Genomic DNA, 21,155 nt, shown 5'->3' on the forward strand with positions numbered 1-21,155 from the left:
GTGTCCATCTCAGAGGGGTCCCCTCTCCTTCCCAGGATGAGGTTGCAAGCCTCCTTCCTTTCTGCTTTAAGACAATGAGAGAGAGATGATGGTGTCAAAGATAAACAGAAAGAACACGGGCCAATTATGCATTAGCCGTGGCTGTCTCAGCTGTCTAATAATGCCTTGCTTTCCTTTTTAAAATAAGCACTAAGGAAATCAGCCACTTTGTAGTTTCTGTGTCTTTGGACAGAAGATGCTGTCATCTCTGATTGTAAGAAGGGTGGTTTTTTTTAACAGCAGGGAGTAAGAAATGGAAAATGATGGTTGTTATTAAAAGCCCTGGTACTTCAACAGGCAGTTCTGTTTGAAAGGCTGAAAGCTAGGAAGACAGAGACTAAAAATCAAGTTGGAGGTTTGGTTAAAAAATATGACTCTTGAGTTTTATGTAAAATAACTTGTATTCAGCTGTGATTATTAATTTATTTTCACTTATCCACATATTTTTCAGACTCATAAACAAAATAAAACTGTATAATTAATAACCATTACATAGCCATATAGTCAGTATACATCTTTATTTTCAGTTTCAAGAAGATACAGTTTCACATTTTCATGATAAAGAGAATATGCATCACATCTTATCTCTTTGAAATATAATCGCTTATCACCGGGAAGCCTGTTCTGAAATATTAGGATGGTAGCCCTTTATAGGTTTATCATCTTTTCTTTGTCACATCCACCATGAATTACCCTTCATAAGATGCTATTTTGGTTGCCTAATTTTTCACTCCACAAAGTTTTATACTTTCATCTTTTTCTCTCAGTTAAGCTCAAGGTAAGGATGGGAGTGGGTAGGAGAGGACAAAGGGATTGAAGACTTGAATTTCTGGCTTTTGTGGCTGGGAGGAAGGTGGCTGGGCTATCAATGGAGAGCAGGAACATAGGAGATGGGGAGGGTTAGGGAAGCAGAGAAGAGAACAGAGTGTTCTATTTCACAGCATGATAAATGTAGTTAATAGAGTATTGTATGTTTCAAAAGTGCCGAAAGAGTAAATTTCTAATGTTCTCACCAGAAAAAAAATGCTAAGTATTTTAGGTGATGGATGTGTTAATTAGTTTAATTATTCCACATTGGGTTCATATATCATAACATCACTTGGTATCCCATAAATTTATACCATTGTAAATTGAAGATTTACAATGAAAAAGTTCCAGACTCCTCCCTGTGATCCACAATGCCTACTTGATCTGCCCCTGTCTATTGCTCCAGTCCCATCTCAAGCCACTGTCCCTGCCTCTGTCACCTCTCCAGGCCTCCCTTCCGTCCCTTAGACACACCACACTTGTCCCTACCTTAGGGTTCTCGCAGTTGCTCTTCCTGCACACCTTCCTTTGGCTGACTTCTTAAGGAATTGACTCACGTGATTACAGAGGCTTGGTGAGTCCCAAATCTGACAGGGTAGGAGGGAAGTCTGGAGATGCGGGGAGGAATGGCTATTCCCATCCAAATGCCCCCCGCTGGCAGCATCCCTTCTTGCTCAGGGGAGGTCAGCCTTTGACGTAGTAAGGCCTTCAACTGACTGGACGAAGCCCACACACATTATGGAGGGTAATCTGCTTTACTCCAAGTCCTCCCATTTAAATCTCATCCAAGGCCGGGCACAGTGGCTCATGTCTATAATCACAGCACTTTGGGAGGCCGAGGCAGGCGGATCACTTGAGGTGAGGAGTTTGAGACCAGCCTGACCAATGGGGCAAAACCCCATCTCTACTAAAAATACAAAAATTAGCTGTACATGGTGGTGCACACTTGTAATTCCAGCTACTTGGGAGGCTGAGGCAGGAGAATTGCTTGAATCCAGGAGACACAGGTTATAGTGAGCTGAGATTGCGCCATTGCACTCCAGGCCTGGGCAACAGAGTGCTACTCTGTCTCAAAATAATAATAATAAAATATAAAACAAATCTCGTCCAAAAAATCCTTCCCAGAGACATCCAGAATAATTTTTGACCAAATATCTGGAACCATGGCCCAGTCACGTTGACCCATAAAATTAAGCATGAAGGCAACTTTCTTGGTGAGACTGTGCTGGTCTGCTTGCTATAGACAACATTCAGATGAGCAGTTAGTTGTCTCCTTAATGAAGCTAGATTTAAGTTCTCAGAATGTAATCAGGCAAAATCATCTCAGAAATCCTCAAAACCACAGGCATGAAAGATCATACAAATTTTAATTTTTTCCCTTCATTAAAAAATGATTTTTCTTATGGAATATTTTAAACACAAAGTACCAAGAAAAATACACCACCAGTGATATAACAAATGTATCTGTTCTCCAGGTGTAATGAATATTAACAGCCATATTTACTTCATATCTGTTTTTCTTAAGAAATAAAACTTGCCAGGGCAGGCATGGTGGCTCATATCTGTAATTCCAGTGCTTTTGAGAGGCTGAGGCAGGCAGATCACTTGAGGTCAGGAGTTCGAGACCAGCCTGGCTAACATGGCAAGACCCCGTCTCTATTAAAAATCCAAACATGATCTGGATGTGGTGGCAGGCACCTGTAGTTCCAGCTACCTGGGAGGCTGAGGCAGGAGAATTGCTTGAACGCAGGAGGCGGAGCTGGCAGTCAGCCTAGATGGCGCCACTGTACTCCAGCCTGGGAGCAGAGTAAGACTCCATCTCAAAAAAGAAAATCTGCCATATAGAATTAAGGTCCCTTTTGTTAGTTTTCTTTTTAATCCCATTTCCTTTCATTGTATCCTTCACCGCTCTTCTGAAGCTGTGATTTCCATCCATATTTTATATGCTGTAAACATATATATTGTAATAAAAATATACAGTATTGTGTTTAACATTTAAATGGGATCATGTTACACATATTGTTTCCCCCCAGCATTGTTCCTGGGATTTGTCCTTGCTTATACATATAGACAGGCTCATTCATTTTACCTATCATGCAGTGTTTTATTATATATATTATATATATATACACACACATATATTACACATGTATCATTATTCATCTCTCCTACATTTGCTATAACTTTTTTGCTCTTACAGAAGATGATGTGGTATACACCCTTGAACATGTCTCGCTGTAAACATATATGATCATTTCTTCAGAGTATATCTCTAGAAGCAGAATTCCTAGGAGGTAGGATATGTGCATCTTTAATTACACTGCATATTGCTAAATGCCCATGAAACTGATTATACCAGTATATACTCCTACCAGCTGTACTTGAGAATTTGTTTCCCTATGTACTTGCCAGTTCTTGATACTGCCAGATTCTCATTTTCCATTCCTCACAGTGGAATATTCTTATTTTAATTTGTACTAATTTATAGTGAGACTGAGCTCATATATTACTGGCTGGATGAGTAGGTCTTCTGTAATTACTTACACAGGTCTTTTGATGATTTTTCTAATGAATTGATTTTTTATATTGACCTATAGGATTTTACATATTCTGGAGACTGATCCTTTGTCAATTATATGGGTTACATATATATTCTCCTAGTTGGTGACTTGTCTTTTAAGTCTTTTGACACATTTTAAGGGAGATAAGTTTTTCATTTCAATGAGGTTAAATTTAGCTATTTTTCCTTTATGGTTTCTGCTTGTTGCATCATGCACAATCCACCCATATTTCATTTTTGCATATAATAGACATGGAGACTCTATTTATTATGTAAAAGTATGCACTATATACAAATTACCACCTTCACAGTTCTTTGTTGTTTTTGTTGTTGTTTTGAGATGGAGTCTCGCTCTTGTTGCCCAGGCTGGAGTGCAGTGGCACGATCTTGGCATACTACAACCTCTGCCTCCCAGGTTCAAGCAATTCTCCTGCCTCAGCCTCCTGAGTAGCTGGGATTACAGGCGCTTGCCTCCAAGCCCTGCTAACTTGTGTATTTTTAGTAGAGATGGGGTTTCATCATGTTGGCCAGGCTGGTCTCGAACCCCTGACCTCAGGTGATCCACCCTACTCAGCCTGCCAAATGGCTGGGACAACCGTTTTTAAGTGTACCATTCAGTGTTAAATATATCCATAATACTGTACAACTGGTCATGTGTGGTGGCTCCCATCTATAATCCCAGCACTTTGGGAGGCCAAGGAAGGCAGATCCTTTGAGCCCAGGAGTTTGAGACCAGCAACTTAAACATGGCAAATTCCATCTCTACAAAAAAAACATGGCAACACCCCATCTCTCCAAAAAAAAAATATTGCCAGGCATGGCGGTGCATGCCTGTAGTCCCAGCTGCCTGGGAGGCTAAGGCAGGAGGATCGCTTGAGTCTAGGAGACAGAGGTTGCAGTGAGCCAAGATCACGCCATGCACTCCAGCTTGGAAGACAGACCCTGCCTTAAAAAAAAAAAAAAAAATTGTACTGCTATTACCACCATCCATCTGCAGAAGTTATTTCACCTTGTAAAACTGAAACTACCCATTTAATAATGCTCCATTCACCACCAACCCCCAGCCCCTGGCAACTACCATGGTGCTTTCTCCATGAATCTGACTATTCTAAATACCTCATATAAGTAGAACTGTACAGTATTTTGTCTTTCTGTGAGTGGCTTATTTCATTTAGTATCATGTCCGCAAGATTTACTCATGTTGTTGTGCATGTCAGAATTTCCTCCCTTTTCAAATCAGAATAATACTCCCTTCTATGGATGGACCACAGTTTGCTTACCCATTATCTGTTGGTGGACTCTTGAGTTGCTTCCATGTTTCACGTATTGTGAATAGTGCTGCTGAGAACACAGGTGTAGAAATAGCTCTTCGAGACTCTGCTTTCAGTTCTTTTGGGTATTTGCCCAGAGGTGGAATTTCAGGATTATAGGGTAATTCTATGGTTTAACTTTATAGAAACTGGCAATACTGTTTTCCATAGTGGCTATGCTATACTATTTTACCTTCCCACCAACAGTGGCTATGCCATACTAATTTTACCTTCCCACCAGCAGTGCACAAGAATTTCAGTTTCTCCACATCCAGCACTTGTTATTTTTCTTTTTCCTTTTTTCTCTTTTAAGAGACAGGGTCTTGCTCTGTTGCCTAGGCTGGAGCACAGTGGCACACTTAGAGCTCACTGCAGTCTCAAACTCCTAGGCTCAAGTGATCTTCCCACCTCAGCCTCCCGAGCAGCTGGAACTACAACTTCCAGTACCATGACTGGCTAATTTTTTTATTTTTTGTAGAGACAGGATCTCACTATGTTGCTCAGGCTGGTCTCAAATTCCTGGCCTCAAGCATTCCTCCCTCCTCAGCCTCCCAAAGAACTGAGATTACAGGCATGAGTCACTGTGCCTGTTATCCTTTTTTCTCTCTCTCTTTCATAGCAACCATCCTAGTGGGTGTGAGGACATATGTCATTATGGTTTTGATTTGCATTTCCCTAATGACTAGTAATGTTGAGCACCTTTTCATTTGCTTATTGGCCATTTGTATATCTTCTTTGACAAATGTTTACTTGAACTCTTTGCCCAGTTTTGGATTGGGTTCTTGTTGAATTATAAGAGTTTTCTATACAGTATATTCTGGGTATCAATCCTTTATTAGATATCTAATTTAAAAATATTTTCGCCTGTTTTATGAGTTGCCTTTTTACTCTGTTGAGAGTGTCTTTTGATGTATAAAATGCTTTAATTTTTATGAAATTCGATTTGCCTATTTTTTTCTTGTGTTGCTTGTGCCTTTGGTGTCATATCTAAGAAATCACTGCCAAATCCAATGTTGTGAAGATTTGGCCCTCTGTTTTCTTCTAAAAGTGTTCCAGTTTTAGGTCTTACATATAAGTCTTTGATCCCTTTTAATTTTTATATATGATGTTAGATAAGGGTCCAACTTCATTCTTTCACATGCGGTGATGCAATTTTACCAGCACCATTTGTTGAAATGACTGCCCTTTCCCTACTGGTGTTAGCACCTTTGTCAAAAATCATTTGACCATATCTATGCATTTTTATTTCTGAGTTTTTTATTATAATCTATTGGTCTATAAGTCTGTCTGTATGCCAGTACCACACTGTTTTGATTATTGTAGCATTGTAGTAAGTTTTGAAATGAGTATGTGTGACGTCTTCCTGTTTTTTCTTCTTTTTTGGGAGTGTTTTGATTATTTGGGGTCTCGAGATTCCATATGAATTTTTGGATGGGTTTTTCTATTTCTACAAAAAATGTTGGGATTTTGGTAGGGATTTCATTGAATCTGTATATCATTTTATATAGTATTGTTGTCTTAAGTCTTCTAATCCAGGAACATGGGATGTGTTTTTATTTACTTATGTCTTCTTTATCTCAGCCATGTTTTGTAGTGGTTTTTTTTAGACGGAGTCTTGCTCTGTTGCCTAGGCTGGAATGCTGAAGTGCAGTGGTATGATCTTTGCTCACTGCAACCTCCACCTCTCGAGTTCGATCAATTCTCCCATCTCAGCCTCCCGAGTAGCTGGAATTAAAGGCAACCACCATCATGCCTGGCTAATTTTTGTATTTTTAGTAGACAGGATTTCACTATGTTGGCCAGGCTGGTCTTGAACTCCTGACCTCAAGTGATCCACCTGCTTCAGCCTCCCAAAGTTCTGGGATTACAAGCATGAGCCACTGTGTCCAGTCATCAATGTTTTATAGTTTTTATTGTATAAGTCTTTCACTTCCTTGGTTAATTTCTAAGTATTCTTTTTGATGATAATGTAAATGGAATTTGATTTGTAATTTCCTTCTCAGAGTGTTCATTGTTAGTGTATAGAAATGCAACTGATTTTTGTGTGTTGTCTGTGTATCCTGCCACTTCGCTTAATTCATTTATTAGTTTTAACAGTTTTTTGTGGAATCTTTCTGGTCTTCTACATAGATGATTGTATCATCTGACAACAGAGATAATTTTACTTCTTCTTTTCTAATTTGAATACCTTTTATTTATTTTATCTAACAGCTATAGCTAGAACTTACAGGAATAGTTGAATAGAAATGGCAAAAGTGGTCATCCCTGCCTTATTCCTGATGTTAGAAGAAATGTCATTCAACATAACTATGATGTTTGCTGTGGGTTTTTCATACATGGCCTTTACTATGTTCAGGGACTTTCCTTCTCTTCCTAGTTTGCTGAGTTTTTATCATGATAGGGTATTGCATGTTGTCGGATGCTTTTTCTGCATTAATGGAGATGAGCATGTATTTTTTTTCATTTGTCCTGTTAATACGGTGTGTTACATCGATCGATTTTCATATATTGTACCATCTTGCATTCCTCCTACTTGGTATGGTATATAATCCTGTTGATATGCTGCTGGATTAATTTTGATAGTAACCATGTTACTATAATACTAGCTTTTATAATTGCCTATGTGTTTACCTTTATTGAGTTACTTGTTTCTTTATTTGGCTTTGAGTTACTGTCTGCATCCTTTCATTTCACCATGTAACATCCTTGGACATTTCTTGCATGGCAGGTTTAGTGGTAACAAACTTCCTTAGCTTTTGTTTACCGAGAAATGTCTTAATTTGTCTCTCACTTTTAAAGGAGAATTTCGCCAGGATTGGCCAAAAGAATCAAGAATCAGTAGGATTCTTGATTGACAGTTATTTTTCTTTTAGTATTTTGAATATGCAGATAGTTCTCAACTTACAATGGTTTGACTTAAGATTTTTCTACCTTATGATGGTGTGAACGTGATACACATTCTGTAAAAACCATACTTCAAGTACCTGTTCAACCATTCTGTTTTTCACTTTCAATACAATATTCAATAAATTACATGGGATATTCAACGCTTATAAAATAGTCTTTGTGTTAGATGATTTTGCCAAACTGTAGGGTAATGTAAATATTCTGACCATGTTTAAGGTAGGCTAGGCAAATTATGATGTTCAGTAAGTTAGGTGTATTAAGTGCATTTTTGACTGATAATATTCTCAACTTATGCTGGGTTTATCAGGATGTACTGCCATCATAAGTTGAGGAGCATCTTTATTGGCCCACTGCTGTCTGTCCTCCAAAATTACTGATGAGAAATCTGGGGATAATCTTATTGACCATCCCTTGTATGTGATGAGTTGCTTCTCTCTCTTTTCTCTCTTGCTGCTTTTAAGATCCTTTTTTTTTTTTTTTTTTTGAGACAGGGTCTCACTCTGTCATCCTGGCTGGAGTACAGTGGAGTGATCTTGACTTGCTACAGCCTTGACCTCCCAGGTTCAAGCAATTCTTCTGCCTCAGCCCTGTCAAGTAGTTGGGACTACAGGCATGTGCCACCATGCCTGGCCAATCTTTGTCTTTTGACAATTTGATTGTATTATGTGTCAGTGTGGGTCTCTTTAAGTTCATCTCACTTGGATTTCATTGAATTTCTTGGATGTTTATATAATGTCTTTCATCAAATTTGGGAAGTTTTCATTATTTCTTCAAATACTTTCTCTGCCCCCTTCTTCTCCTTCTGATAGTTCCACAAAACATATATTGGGTCATTTGATGCTGTTCCATAGGTCTCTTAGGCTGTGTTCACTTTTCTTCATTTTATTCTTTCTGTTCCTCAAACTCAGTAACGTCCATTGTCCTGTCTTCAAGTTCAGTGATTCTTTCTTCTCCCTGCTTAAATCTGCCTGTGAATTCCTCTAGTGAATTTTTCATTTTAGTTATACTTTCAGTTCTAGGATTTGTTCTTGTTTTTTTTTTTATTTTAGGTTTTCTCTTTATATTTACATTTTGCGCATACGTAAAGTCTTTGAGTAGATCTGTCATCGGGTCTTTTTCAGTGGTAGTTGCTGATTTGTTTTCCTTTGAATGGGCCATATTTTCCTTTTTATTTTCATGCATTGTGACTTTTTGCTGAAAACTGGGTATTTGAATGTAATAATGCGGTAACTCTGGGAATCTGATTCTTCCTCTTCCCGAAGGTTTACTATTTTTTTTGTTTTTATTGTTATAGGCTTTCTCTATGTCAAGGATCAGCCTGAGGTATAAACTTACAGTCTTCACAGCTTCTTTTTTAGCCTGTATCTTTACATGGCCATGAATAGTCATAATTTTCCCCATATGTGCAATTATTTTTGAATGTCTTAGTCTTTAATGTCTGGCTGCCAAAAGGGGGAAAAAATTAAGGGGGAGGGATTTTTAAAATGTAATGACTAGATTACCTAGGTTTGAGTTGGATTTTCTTCTCTGTAAGACGAGGATAATACTAATACATCTATGTCATTTTTTTATAAATGTTTTTTTTTATAAAGTAAATCAGCTAATATGTAAAGTGCTTAGAACAGTACCTAATAGGTGGTGTTTGTTATTTTGGTTTATCAGATTTGTGCAGTTTAAGTTCATCTCTCCTGTTCCCCTTTCTTTTCGTATCATTTTGAGTAACAGTGTAACTAAGCAGCACTTCAGTAAAATAGATTGTAATTACTGCAAAAACTGCCCTATGTTATTTCTACAAGTGTTAATTTAGGGCCTGTCTTTAAAAGCTAGGAGGTCACCTCAGAAGGCAACAGTAATTTGGAAGGACAGAGGGTCAACACCCTCACCAAGAGAGAATGAAGTTTTTTGGGTAAGTTTGCCAGGACATTGCAGGTTAAGGTTGAGCTTGGGTTTGGGAGGGATGGTGCAAAGAGACAGGGGTGAGTCTTAGCATTGCTAAAGGAATAGCTACCATTTTCTAGATTTATGATCTTCTAAATATTGTAATTGCTTAAGTCTGCCTGATTTTGTCACCCTTTATCTCTTCTTATCCCATTGTCCTTGAACTCCCATTTTTTTCAGTTCCGGACTGTCTTGACCTTCACATGCAATCCTTGTCTTATTCATTTTATTCTTGCATCTGATAGCCAGATTCCAACATTAAGAAAGACCTTACAGTCTGTAATATTTGTAAACTAAGTAAGTAATGTTGGAAAGTCCTTCTGGCCAAATTTAACATCCTGCTGACTGAAGAGTCATCCCAGTTATTCTGGCTTCAGATTATGAGTCTCCAAAGTGTGTAGATACATAATTCATTTTACCCACTAACATGCTTTTAAAGTTCCCCAAGACAGGGCCAAAGAATAAATAAAATTGAGATCTGAAGTTCTGTCCAGAAACCCACAGGTTCATTTCTTCATTCTATCAACACTTTCCTACTTCTGCTAAAAATACAGCAATATATTGCAGCTCAGAAACTGGCAGGGACTGGGAGTGGGAAGATGGGTAAAAAGAAATCTGTGTATAAACAAGTTTATGATTTAGACAAAAATTCACATATTTGCTCTATGTATCAATAGTTGATCATTATTCCTCTGAAATTTAATGAACACTCTTACTCAAATGTGGATGTAATTTGACTGTTGATGAAATCTTTCCATCTTGATTTGTTTCTTGTGGCTGTCTTTTGCTGTCATGGCATACAACTGAACCTGCCCTCCTCGTGCTTTGGTCCCAGTATTTTATATTTCAATCTACTTAGCAAGCACATCCTTTTTACTTTGGTGGGATAGCAATATAGTTCACACTTCAGCTGTTTTTTTTTTTTTTTTTTTTTTTTTGAGACAGAGTCTTGCTCCACTACCCAGGCTAGAGTGCAGTGATGCGATCTCAGCTCACTGTAGCCTCCACCTCCCAGGTTCAAATGATTCTCCTGCCTCTTGCCTCTGCCTCCCAGGTAGTTGGAATTACAAGGCATGGGCCACCACACCCTGCTAAGTTTTGTATTTTTAGTAGAGACCATGTTGGCCAGGCTGGTCTTGAACTTCTGACTTCAAGTGATCCACCCACCTTGGCCTCCCAAAGTGCTGGGATTACAGGCTTGAGCCACCACGCCTGGCCACACTTCAGCTATTTTGATGTCTTCCATTTTTCGATACATCCTACTGACTCTTCACAGGGTCACTCTGAACCTCTTGGAGGTGTTCTCTGGAATTGTTGTTCCCTAGAGATGGTTTTAAGGTGGAATCCTGTGTCCCACTCCTCCCAACTTCCCTTCTTCTACTCCTGACAGTTTGTCATACACAGCTCCTTCAAAACGGGGGCCAGATACCACCCCCAACACAGCATATGTCACTGAATAGGTTGCATTAAGAAGGGCTCATGGAGGCTTCCCAAAATTTCTTTCAGTCTAAGACCTTAGCAGACCTGAGTCACTACCCCTAAGTGATCATCTGTCCTTCTACTATTTTGCTGAAGAACGGAGATTTCTTAATTGTGGGGCCATCAATATTCTGCCCACCTGTCACAAAGGGATTTTCAAGCTTCTGTCTTCACTGAGCACAGAGTAGTTATGTGAGTTCTCAAAGCCTTTTTGTTCTTAAACCTCAGATGACACATATATCCTGCCTCATTTACATGGATGAGTCACACATTTTATGGCGTGGAGAGGCTGTGGCCAGCAACAATCATATATCACTTCCGGTGTGTGGCAGAGAAGGACAGCTGGAAGTCCATTCCTGGGCAGGGCTCCTTTTAGCGTGAAGGCTTCACCTACATTAATGTCATTAAAGCAAAGCACGTTTTGTCCAAATTATTCTCCAAGGTCCCCCTATAAAATTGCCTAGTATTTGTTCAGATTGTAAAGCAGCTGGAGAAGATGAAACAAAGAGGCTAAAACTACACACATTAATTCGGATTTGGGAAGAGCTAGCTTTTCTGCAGAACATTCTATGTAATGCTGGCTTTTTCCTGGAAGAACCTGACTTTTCTCATAAATTAGTGCAGCAGGCTTCCTGCAAAAATGTCACTATGTTTGCCAGTAATGTGGGGAATAGCCCATTAGCCCCAAGCTCATACTTGGGTTTTTGCAGATGATGCACTTGAGTCCTCATCCTGACACTATCAGAGGATGGCAGTGGCTGTGCCCGGGAGCCCCAAGCTTCCCACTACACATGCCCAGGACTGGACCCTTGTAGTTCCCTGTCCTGCTCTTGGAGTCCTCAGGTTGCCTAGAGGGGCCTCAGAGGCAAGGGGCAGGTACAGTGGGTGTGTGAGAAACTAAGAAGAGAGAGTCTGCTTTGGGGGTTTCACTTGGAATTTTGAATAAAAAAGGGGTTCTACTGTTTAATTTAGTATTTTAAAAGCCATGTGTTTGTCATCAAACATTTGTTATCACATGCTTTTTTTAAAAAAAAGACAGGGTCTTGCTCTGTCACTCAGGTTGGAATGCAGTGGCATGATCACAACTCACTGCAGCCTTGACTATCTGGGCTCAGGTGATTCTCCCACCTCAGGCTCCTGAGCAGCTGGGAATGCACGTGTATACCGCAACACCCAGATAATACTTTTTGTTGTTCTTTGTAGAGATGGGGTCTTGCCAAGCTGGGAATGCAGGTGTATACCACCACACCCAGCTAATACTTTTTGTTGTTCTTTGTAGAGATGGGGTCTTGCCATGTTGCCCAGGCTAGTCTCAAACTCCTGGTCTCAAGTGATCCTCCCGCGTCAGCCTCCCAAAGTGCTGGGATCATGGGCATGAGACATGGCACCTGGCCATGGCCATCACATGCTTTTTTATTTTTGTACCATCACTTGCTTTCTGGACAGTTTCTTCTGACACAGCCAGATCATGATGCCTGACTTCTTTATGCCAAGGGAAAGTAAGTAAGTAAGTAGTGGTTAAGAGCATGTCCCTGGGGCCACAGTGCCTGGCTTCAAATCTGAGTCTCCCCATTAATTAGCTATGTGGCTTTAGGCAGTCACATGACTCTTTCCTTCTGTCCCTGATCTGTATAATGCAGATCAGTAGGGTTGTTCCTGCCTCAATATGTGCATGTAATTTGTTGTTAATATTTGTAAAGCATGAAGAACTGTGTGGCACATAATAAGCCCTAGTTAATAAGTGTTAGCCATTTAAGATAATGAAGTGAGGATGAATAACGCTAATAGTTCTGATCCTTGACTCATTAAGGAGCTTCCTAAGCTCAGATGTTGGAAGAGTCCACGATGCACTGTCCCCACATCAAGGCATACTACACATACGTAACCAATGAAAAATGCATCTTCTTTAAGTTGCCAAGGTGAGAAATGAACACCCCTTTGTGAAATAAAGACTCATTTTATTTTCGGCTCCTTCCAGGAAAATTCCATGAGCCTAGTGGGTTAAAAAGCATAGTGAGTTAAAAGCAAAACCCCAGAATAGGAGACAAGAGCCCTGGAAGTGTCATTTGCTAATCCTGCAAGCTTGGGCACTTGCCTTTTCTGCGTTAGTTTCCTCATCTATAAAATAGAGATGACGATAATATCAGCTTTTCTTTTTAGAGGAAACAACTCTAAAATGCAGTGGAAGCACATTGAACAGTGTGGTATGCCAGGGCAAAGCAGGTGTTCTGTCTGAGAGAATGGGTGAGAGCGGGGGCTCTGAGGTCAGCCAGCCTGGGTCCAATTCCAGTGCTTCTCCTGACCTAACCCAAATGACCTTAAGCAGGGTTTGCAAGTTTTCTCACCCATTATTTGAGGACAATAACAATATATCTATGTAGGGTTGCAGTGAGGATGAAAGGAGGTGATACAAACTTTATTTGGCCATCTTTCATCTGATTTTTAAACACATTTTCCAGACACAGGAAGTTGTACAGATGTACCCAAATAATATTAGACCTTGTGGCACTTCAAAGAAAAATGAAATGCATCTCTTGTCCCTATGATCACAATTCTTAGAATAGAGGCAGTGGCTGCACGGAAGTGTCCCACAGAAGGAAGTTTCAGACTTGATTATAAGACACAAGCATTCATTAAACTCTTTTTCGGTCATCTTCTAAGTGGCAGGTGCTGAGTGTGTAAAAATAAATAAGATGGAGTAGTTGGCCTCTAGGAGCTCACATGGAAGTGGGGGAGGGCAGGACAGTCATGGCAGAAGGTTCTGTGAATTCTTTGAGGATTCTTGGATGGAGGTGAAAACTAGCTGAGTACACAGATGGAGGTAAGTACAGGTGAAACCCTGCATTGACCACTTGAGTGCTCAGATGGAGGTGGGAGCAGGTGCTCAGCAGGTCTAGGAGAAACTGAGACTGACTGCCTAGACTAGGATCAGGACACGTCATGTTCTGGAGTTGAATCTTGCAGAGTGAGTAGGAGTTTTCCAGGAGGAAGCTGTGGAGAAAGATACCATTGAACTGCCCTGTGGGGCAGTCCCTGCCACTTGGATTTCCAACCAGAGCCTGCTGGTGTTTGAGTTACTTCTGGGCTCTTGGGTCTGTTTACCATCTCCTATGCAAAAAGTATTTCCCCGGGGCCTTTCCTGGGCAAAATGTTTATTCTAGAGAGGTTTAGAGCTACGCTGTCCAGTTAGGGTAGCCCCTAAACACATGTGGCTTTTCACATCAAAATGAATCACAAGCCCTATTTCAGAGTTCAGTAGCACATGTGGCAATATTTTCATTATCACACACAGAGAGGAGTGGGACCTCCTCCAGCTGCGACGGACCCTTGTGCTGCTGCTGCTGCTGTGTAGGGTGTAGGCTCAGGAGTTTCAGTTCCTGCTCTGCCCCAGGCTCTTCAGGGCCAGACACTGCCCATCAGACCTCACGCAGTGACATCTACTTTCTTGTGGGCTGCCAGAGTTCTGCCAGTCCTGGCCTGGATTCAACTCTAAAATCAACAGACTGTTGCCTGGGTGAAGATCTAGGTCACTAAACTGATAGCCTAAAATATTCCAACCTGGGCAACATGGCGAAACCCCATCTCTACGAAAATTGGCCAGGCATGGTGGCACCTGCTTGCAGTCCCAGGTACCCAGGAGGTTGAGGCTGCAGTGAGCTGAGATTGTGCCACACCGCTCCAGCTTGGGCAATGGAGTAAGACCCTGTCTTAAAAAAACAAACAAAAATTACCGCTTTTCTCTAGCACAGAAATCCTCCTATGACATCAGGTTTGGTTTCTTTAAGCTGTGTGGAGAGGGCAGGTCAGAGGGAAGCAGCACCAATGTGTCATAGCCTTTAGGGGCTGGGATGAAGACCCCTACTTCAGAATTCTTAGAGTTGTGCAAAGGGCAACGCAGGGGACAAGTACCATTAGGTTGACTGAGGCCGGGTGCGGTGGCTCACGCCTATCATCCCAGCACTTTGGGAGGCCGAGGTGGGCAGATCATTTGAGGCCAGGAATTTGAGACCTGCCTGGCCAACATGGTAAAACCCTATCTCTGCTAAAAATACAAAAATTAGCTGGGCATGGTAGTGGGCTCCTGTAATCCCAGCTACACAGGAGGCTAAGGCATGAGAATCTCTTGAACCCAGGAGTCAGAAGTTGCAGTGAGCCGAGATGGCACCACTGCAGCTTGAGTGACTGTTTAAAAAAAAAGAAAACGTGGAATAAGTCCTCAGTAATCAATATCTAACATTAGATTTTGGTTTTGTGCTCAAGAATTCCCTATCCCAGCAGATGAACCTCATTGCTTGGCAGTAATCACAGCCAGGACACCCCAAATGCACACAGTGCCCCTGATGGATTCATGACAAACTGTACATTGACCTGTGTATTTAGCTACACTAAGCCAGTTTGCTATTAAGGAATAGTAATCCTCTTACAAAGCAAAAAAAGCAAAGACAAACTACCACTTGGATCATTCAAAGCCTAGTCTCCAGGGCACTGCCCTTTGGAACCTGCCTTCTGTCCCATGGTGTACAAGGAGTCTCCACTATGACCTGTGCTTTGCCATCAACATGTTTGATTGGGTCCTGGTGTCCCAGGAGATTAGATGGCACCAAGATCTATGCGTAAGGCTAAGGGGCTTTTGGAAAGTTTCACTTACAGTCACTACGACCTCATTTTAAAAGGAATTTAACCTTAGTTAGCCGAGGTTTGGTTATAAATTTCCAGAATAGCTTTAATTTTAGGAATCCAGATTGATCTGGATAATTTCCAGATGTCATAAATTGTAACACCTGCCCCATCTGTTGAAACAGCCTGGAATTTCATAGTGAGCCATCAGCCTAGGAGGAGGGAGAGATCTTTTTCCAAGATGCTGCTTCTCCTCCAGTCATGGCTTCTTGTTTCTGAAGGGGACTTTTCAGGGTCATTGAAAAACATCCCTGGGTTTCAGAGTCAGTCTCATACAGTGTCTTTAGAGATTTGCCATGTGCAGTCCCTGCATGGGCTGGTACCTGGTGCCTTGTTTCAACGTATGGTTGTCATTTGTAATTTATCAATGGGACCAGGTATGCTTAGGAAGGGGAAATAGACAAACAGAAGGAGCAGCCCGTATCTGTTGGAACTTAGCCATGATTTGAGTACCTCATGTGGATAGTGGAGCATCTGAACCAAGAGGCTCTCTGTGTCAGGCTCTCTGTGTCCGTGGTACCTGCAGTGTCCCGTGGGTCTGTCTCAGCAGGGAAGGGGTGGAAAAGCGACTGGACATGATACGTGCAGTGCATGTGCATCAGTCATCTGGGAATGAGTGTAATAGAGCCACTGCCCCTAGGAGCAAGGCCCTGGTCTGTTTCGAGGATGTTGACTATCTGCAAGTCGAGGAGACTGGCCTTTTCACCCACTCCCAGCTCTTACCTGGAGGTCTCACACTGGGTTGACCTTCATACACTGGGACTCTGCAGTGGGACACCTGGGGTCTGTGTTCTCCTAAATAGGAAGCAGGAGAAGGTCTGGTCGGATGATCTTGGCTAGAAGAAAACAGACAATTTTTAAAATCCTCCTGTCATTCAAGGGTCTGTTTACAAAAGAGAACAGACATGGTTTTATTTTACTCTGGAGAGAGTTCACTTCTCAATTAGCTGTACTAACAAGACAAAAGGGCTATGGCAGCCCATTGCCTTTTCCTGAGGTGGTTCTGTTATTGTTTTGTTTTCCTGATAATAAGGTACTGAGTATCAACAGGGAGCCAACAGAAGCCAAGAGCTTTGCTGAAATGAAAAAGGGCACGCGTAGAACGCTGCTCCTCCCTCCCAGATCTCAGCTCACTGAATAATTCATTGACTTCCCCATCTTTCCTTTCCAAGATGCGTTTCTGCTCTGTGAGTTTTACAGCATTATCTATTCATCGATGGATTATGATGGGAATAAAAAATTTGGAACATGAGTCAGACCTCATGAGTTTGGACTAACTGGGGAAAAGGCTGGTCTGGAGTAAGACTGTGAATTCCTGAGGCATCTAAGCTATGTCTATATATAACTTCATATATGTATATAAAGACACACATATAGTTTTATTCCTTTAAATGCCAGTGTAGTAAGCTATGTCTATATATAACTTCATATATGTATATAAAGACACACATATAGTTTTATTCCTTTAAATGCCAGTGTAGTGTCATTTAGCAATAGCTACAGGCTAAGGTACTTTATAGAACTGAGTCTGACTTGGCTCTGTCACTAAATTACTGAGCCTCCCACACCAGGGAGGCTCAGTTTCAGCACTACTGCTATCTGGGGCTGGATTAATTCTCTGCAGTGTGGGGCTGGATAATTCTCTGCAGTGTGGGGCTGTTCTGTGTCTCACAGGCTGTTTAGCAACATCCCTGGCCTCTACCCCCATCCTCCATCCATGACAACAAAAGATGCCTCTCGGACACCTTTGTCCGAGTGGTTGAGAACCACTGTCCTAGACCAAGTCAAATCACCCCCCCCCAGGCCATTGAGTCCTTGTTGGTAAACTGAGGTAGCCTAGGGAGAGTATCTTTAAATCCCCTCCCAGATCTAACATTCCCAGGATGACCATCAAGGCGTTCTGTTAGACCCTTATAAACCGTCTAACACCTGTGTGTTGCTCTAAATGGGTGTATAAGTAGAAATATATATATATTTTTTGAGATGGAGTCTTGCTCTGTCGCCCAGGCTGGAGGGAGTGCAGTTGCATGATCTCGGCTCACTGCAAGCTCCGTTTCCTGGGTTCACGCCATTCTCCTGTCTCAGCCTCCTGAGTAGCTGGGACTACAGGTGCTCGCCACCACGCCCGGCTAATTTTTTGTATTTTTAGTAGAGATTGGGGTTTCACCGTATTAGTCAGGATGGTCTCGATCTCCTGAACTCGTGATCCACCCACCTCGGCCTCCCAAAGTGCTGGGATTACAGGCGTGAGCCACCACGCCTGGCCCAGAAATATATTCTTCTTTTAAGGTTGACATTTAAGCTCTCATGTATACCTCTATACATGATTTTTATACAGTTTGCCTCTATAACCTGTTCATGTCTAATTAACAAATACCAGAAGAATATTCCGTATTCCTAAGAAGCCCAAAACAGACTTAAAAATTGCTCTTACTGTGTCTTATTTAGGCGTCACTGACTCTATATCCATGCAGCTGGATTTAACAGAGGGGATTTTCTGGAATGATTTGGCTGAAATACCTGCCTTTTTTTGCTTTGCCACAGGAATTCTCACACTCAAGAAAGCAAATGAACTTCTTCTGAGCACAGGCATGCCTGGCAGTTTTCTCATCCGAGTCAGTGAAAGGATCAAAGGCTATGCCCTGTCCTATCTGTCGGAGGACGGCTGTAAACATTTCCTCATCGATGCCTCTGCAGACGCCTACAGCTTCCTGGGCGTGGACCAGCTACAGCATGCCACCTTGGCGGATTTGGTGGAATATCACAAGGTGAAGCAATGCATAAACTTAGTTTGCCTTCTGAGTTACTGTCCTGTAGCAGCTCTAACAATGAATGACAATTACAAAGAAAAGGACTGAGACAAGTACTGGGGAGGGGGCGGGGATGGGGGCTTGTCTTTGATAATTCTTCCTGATAATCAGGATTGTTAATCATATTTCATTTATCTTAGAACCTAGTTCTTCCTTAAATACTCAGGGAACCCCACTGGGGCAGAGAATACGGGAAATGCTAAAACAAAAAAATAAAAGCTGTACCCACATGGATCACATATGACAGCAATCCCCAAACTTTGTGACACCAGTTTCCTGGATGACAATTTCTCCATGGACTCGGTGTTGGGGGATGGTTTCAGGATGATTTAAGCACATTACATTGATTGTGCATTTTATTATTACATTGTTATATATAATGAAATAATTATATAGTTCAACATAGTGTAGAATCAGTGGGAGCCCCGAACTTGTTTTCCTGCAACTAGACAGTCCCATCTGGAGGTGATGGGGGACTGTGACAGATCATCAGGCATTAGATATTCCTAAGGAGCGCACAACCGAGATCCCTCACATGCACAGTTCACAATAAGGTTTGCGTTCCTATGAGAATCTAATGCTGCCACTGATCTGACAGGAGGCAGAGCTCAGGCGATAATGTGAATGACAGGGAGCAGATGTAAATACAGATGAAGCTTCACTCCACTGCTCACCTCCTGCTATACAGCCCAGTTCTAACAGGCCACAGACTGGTACTGGTCCACGGCCCTGGGGTTGGGGACCCCTGACCTATGAGAACAGCCTTAAGTTAGAATTCAAGCCCTGAAGGGAAAGAGAGTACCTGGCCGCATGTAGATAAGAAAAATGCCTTTTAAGATGACCATAAACCACAAAAGCTTTGTATAAATCATGGGTAGGCAGCTAGTGATGTCCTCTGAGGAAGTAGGAAGAGCATGTGGTTACTACTTACACTATCTGACCCCGTGCCTTCTGATTGACAGGAGGAACCCATCACTTCCCTGGGGAAGGAGCTCCTCCTCTATCCCTGTGGTCAGCAGGACCAGCTGCCTGACTACCTGGAGCTGTTTGAGTGACAGCCTCCATCAGGGTCATCCTACAGCCTCCAAGTGGGCTTTCCCCTGGACACACGCCACTGCAACATTTATGTGCGAAGCCAAAATCACCCTGCAGCAGAGCCAATACTGATCAACTGAAAGTATCCATGGAGTCCTCATTGACACCTCTTTTCTGCACAAGTACTGGAATTACTGGAATTCAATGTCAAGAGAAAATGACCTCTGCTCAGAAGGGAGAAGAGTCTCAATTTCAGCAAGTACCTGTCATGAAGGGTAGGACCTTAATGATGTACATAAAATAAAACAAATGAAGAAATGGAAACCTTTTAGAAATTAAGGTGTACTTGAAAACGAGTATCTTTGTGAACTATCATATGACCCCTGCACTCCCTCTGTATCATCTCAGGAGGTTTCAGGGGCCTGTTGACATGAAGTTTCGAAGTTTCATGTTGGCTTTGAAATGGTAGCAAAAGCCTTTCCTGGCTGAGATGATGCTTAAAACACACCTCACTTATTGTACATGTTGGAACCAGGATATGAGAGACATAGAAAAACAGAAGTCATGAATGTAAATGGAATGAGAAGTTTTAAAACATAGGATGAGAGGCTTAACATGCATAAAAATACAGATGGACCTGCAGGAAAGTGAGCAAACATCGCTGAGTTTGTTTCCTTGTTCTGGAGAATGGGGCCAGGGCTGGCCTGGCCTCCCCTGGATATACTCTATAGTGCACCAAAAGGATAAAGCATCTGTACATGTATTTTTTAATTTTTTACCAGAAGTGCTTAGACAAGAACAGAATAAGCAGGCTGTTTGGATGCTACTTGTGGTTGAATTGTGTTCCCCCAAAACATATGGTGAAGTCTTAACCCCCTATCCCCGTGAATGTGACCTTGTTTGGAAATAGGGTCTTTGCAGATATAGTCAAGATGAGGTCACATTGGATTAGGGTAGGCCCCAAATCCAACGACTGGCATCCTTAGGAGAAGAGAGAGTTTTGGTAATAGAGACAAATGCAGTGGGAAGAAGACCAGGGGACAAGAGGCAGGTTGGAGTGATGCAGCCGGAAGGGAAGGGACACCAAGGATCTCCGGCCACCAGCAGAAGCCAGCAGAGAGGCATGGGACAAGTTCCCAGCAGAAGCCAGCAGAGAGGCATGGGACAAGTTCCCCACAAGCCTTAGAAGGAAGCATGGCCCTGACTTCAGAATTCCAGACTCCAGAACTGGAAGAATAAATTTCTGTTGTTTTAAGCTGCTTAGTTCATGCTGATTTGTTACTATAGCCCCAGAAAGCTAATACAGTCGTTTATGTAATTACATAACCTGACACACAAGATCGACCCATTCATTGCTGCCCAGTCCACCATTTTCATAATGAAGTAGAAATGGGAGGTAAGAAAAACATTCCAGCCAGTTCTGTTTAGCCCTGGGACACATATTTGTCCCGTCAGGAATCTTATGCCCTCCTGGAACCCCCGCCCACCTCGGTCCAGTCCCAGTCAGGCGAACGGCCTCTGGACAGGGACTGAGGTGGCTCTGAGCCACTGGAGATCATTTTTCTTGGAGGATGGAGATCGGCTAGTACCTCT

The 21,155-nt window shown here is 41.9% G+C and overlaps 1 protein-coding gene across 4 annotated transcripts in view; it reads left to right on the forward strand.

Annotated features, from left to right (window-relative positions):
* Positions 1 to 19,683, forward strand: part of SH2D4A (SH2 domain containing 4A) — an 80,629-nt gene extending 60,946 nt beyond the window's left edge. For all 4 annotated transcript variants that reach the window (XM_016959172.4, XM_009454900.5, XM_009454899.5 and 1 more), the window contains 2 exons: positions 18,262 to 18,485; positions 19,490 to 19,683. In XM_016959172.4, the coding sequence (XP_016814661.2) occupies positions 18,262 to 18,485; positions 19,490 to 19,582 (317 nt within the window). In that variant the 3' untranslated portion in view covers positions 19,583 to 19,683. The remainder of the gene's footprint in view (positions 1 to 18,261; positions 18,486 to 19,489) is intronic.
* The last annotated feature ends 1,472 nt before the right edge of the window (positions 19,684 to 21,155 follow it).

The sequence above is a fragment of the Pan troglodytes genome, chromosome 7, assembly GCF_028858775.2.
Source record: "Pan troglodytes isolate AG18354 chromosome 7, NHGRI_mPanTro3-v2.0_pri, whole genome shotgun sequence".
Taxonomy (NCBI): Eukaryota; Metazoa; Chordata; class Mammalia; order Primates; family Hominidae; genus Pan; species Pan troglodytes.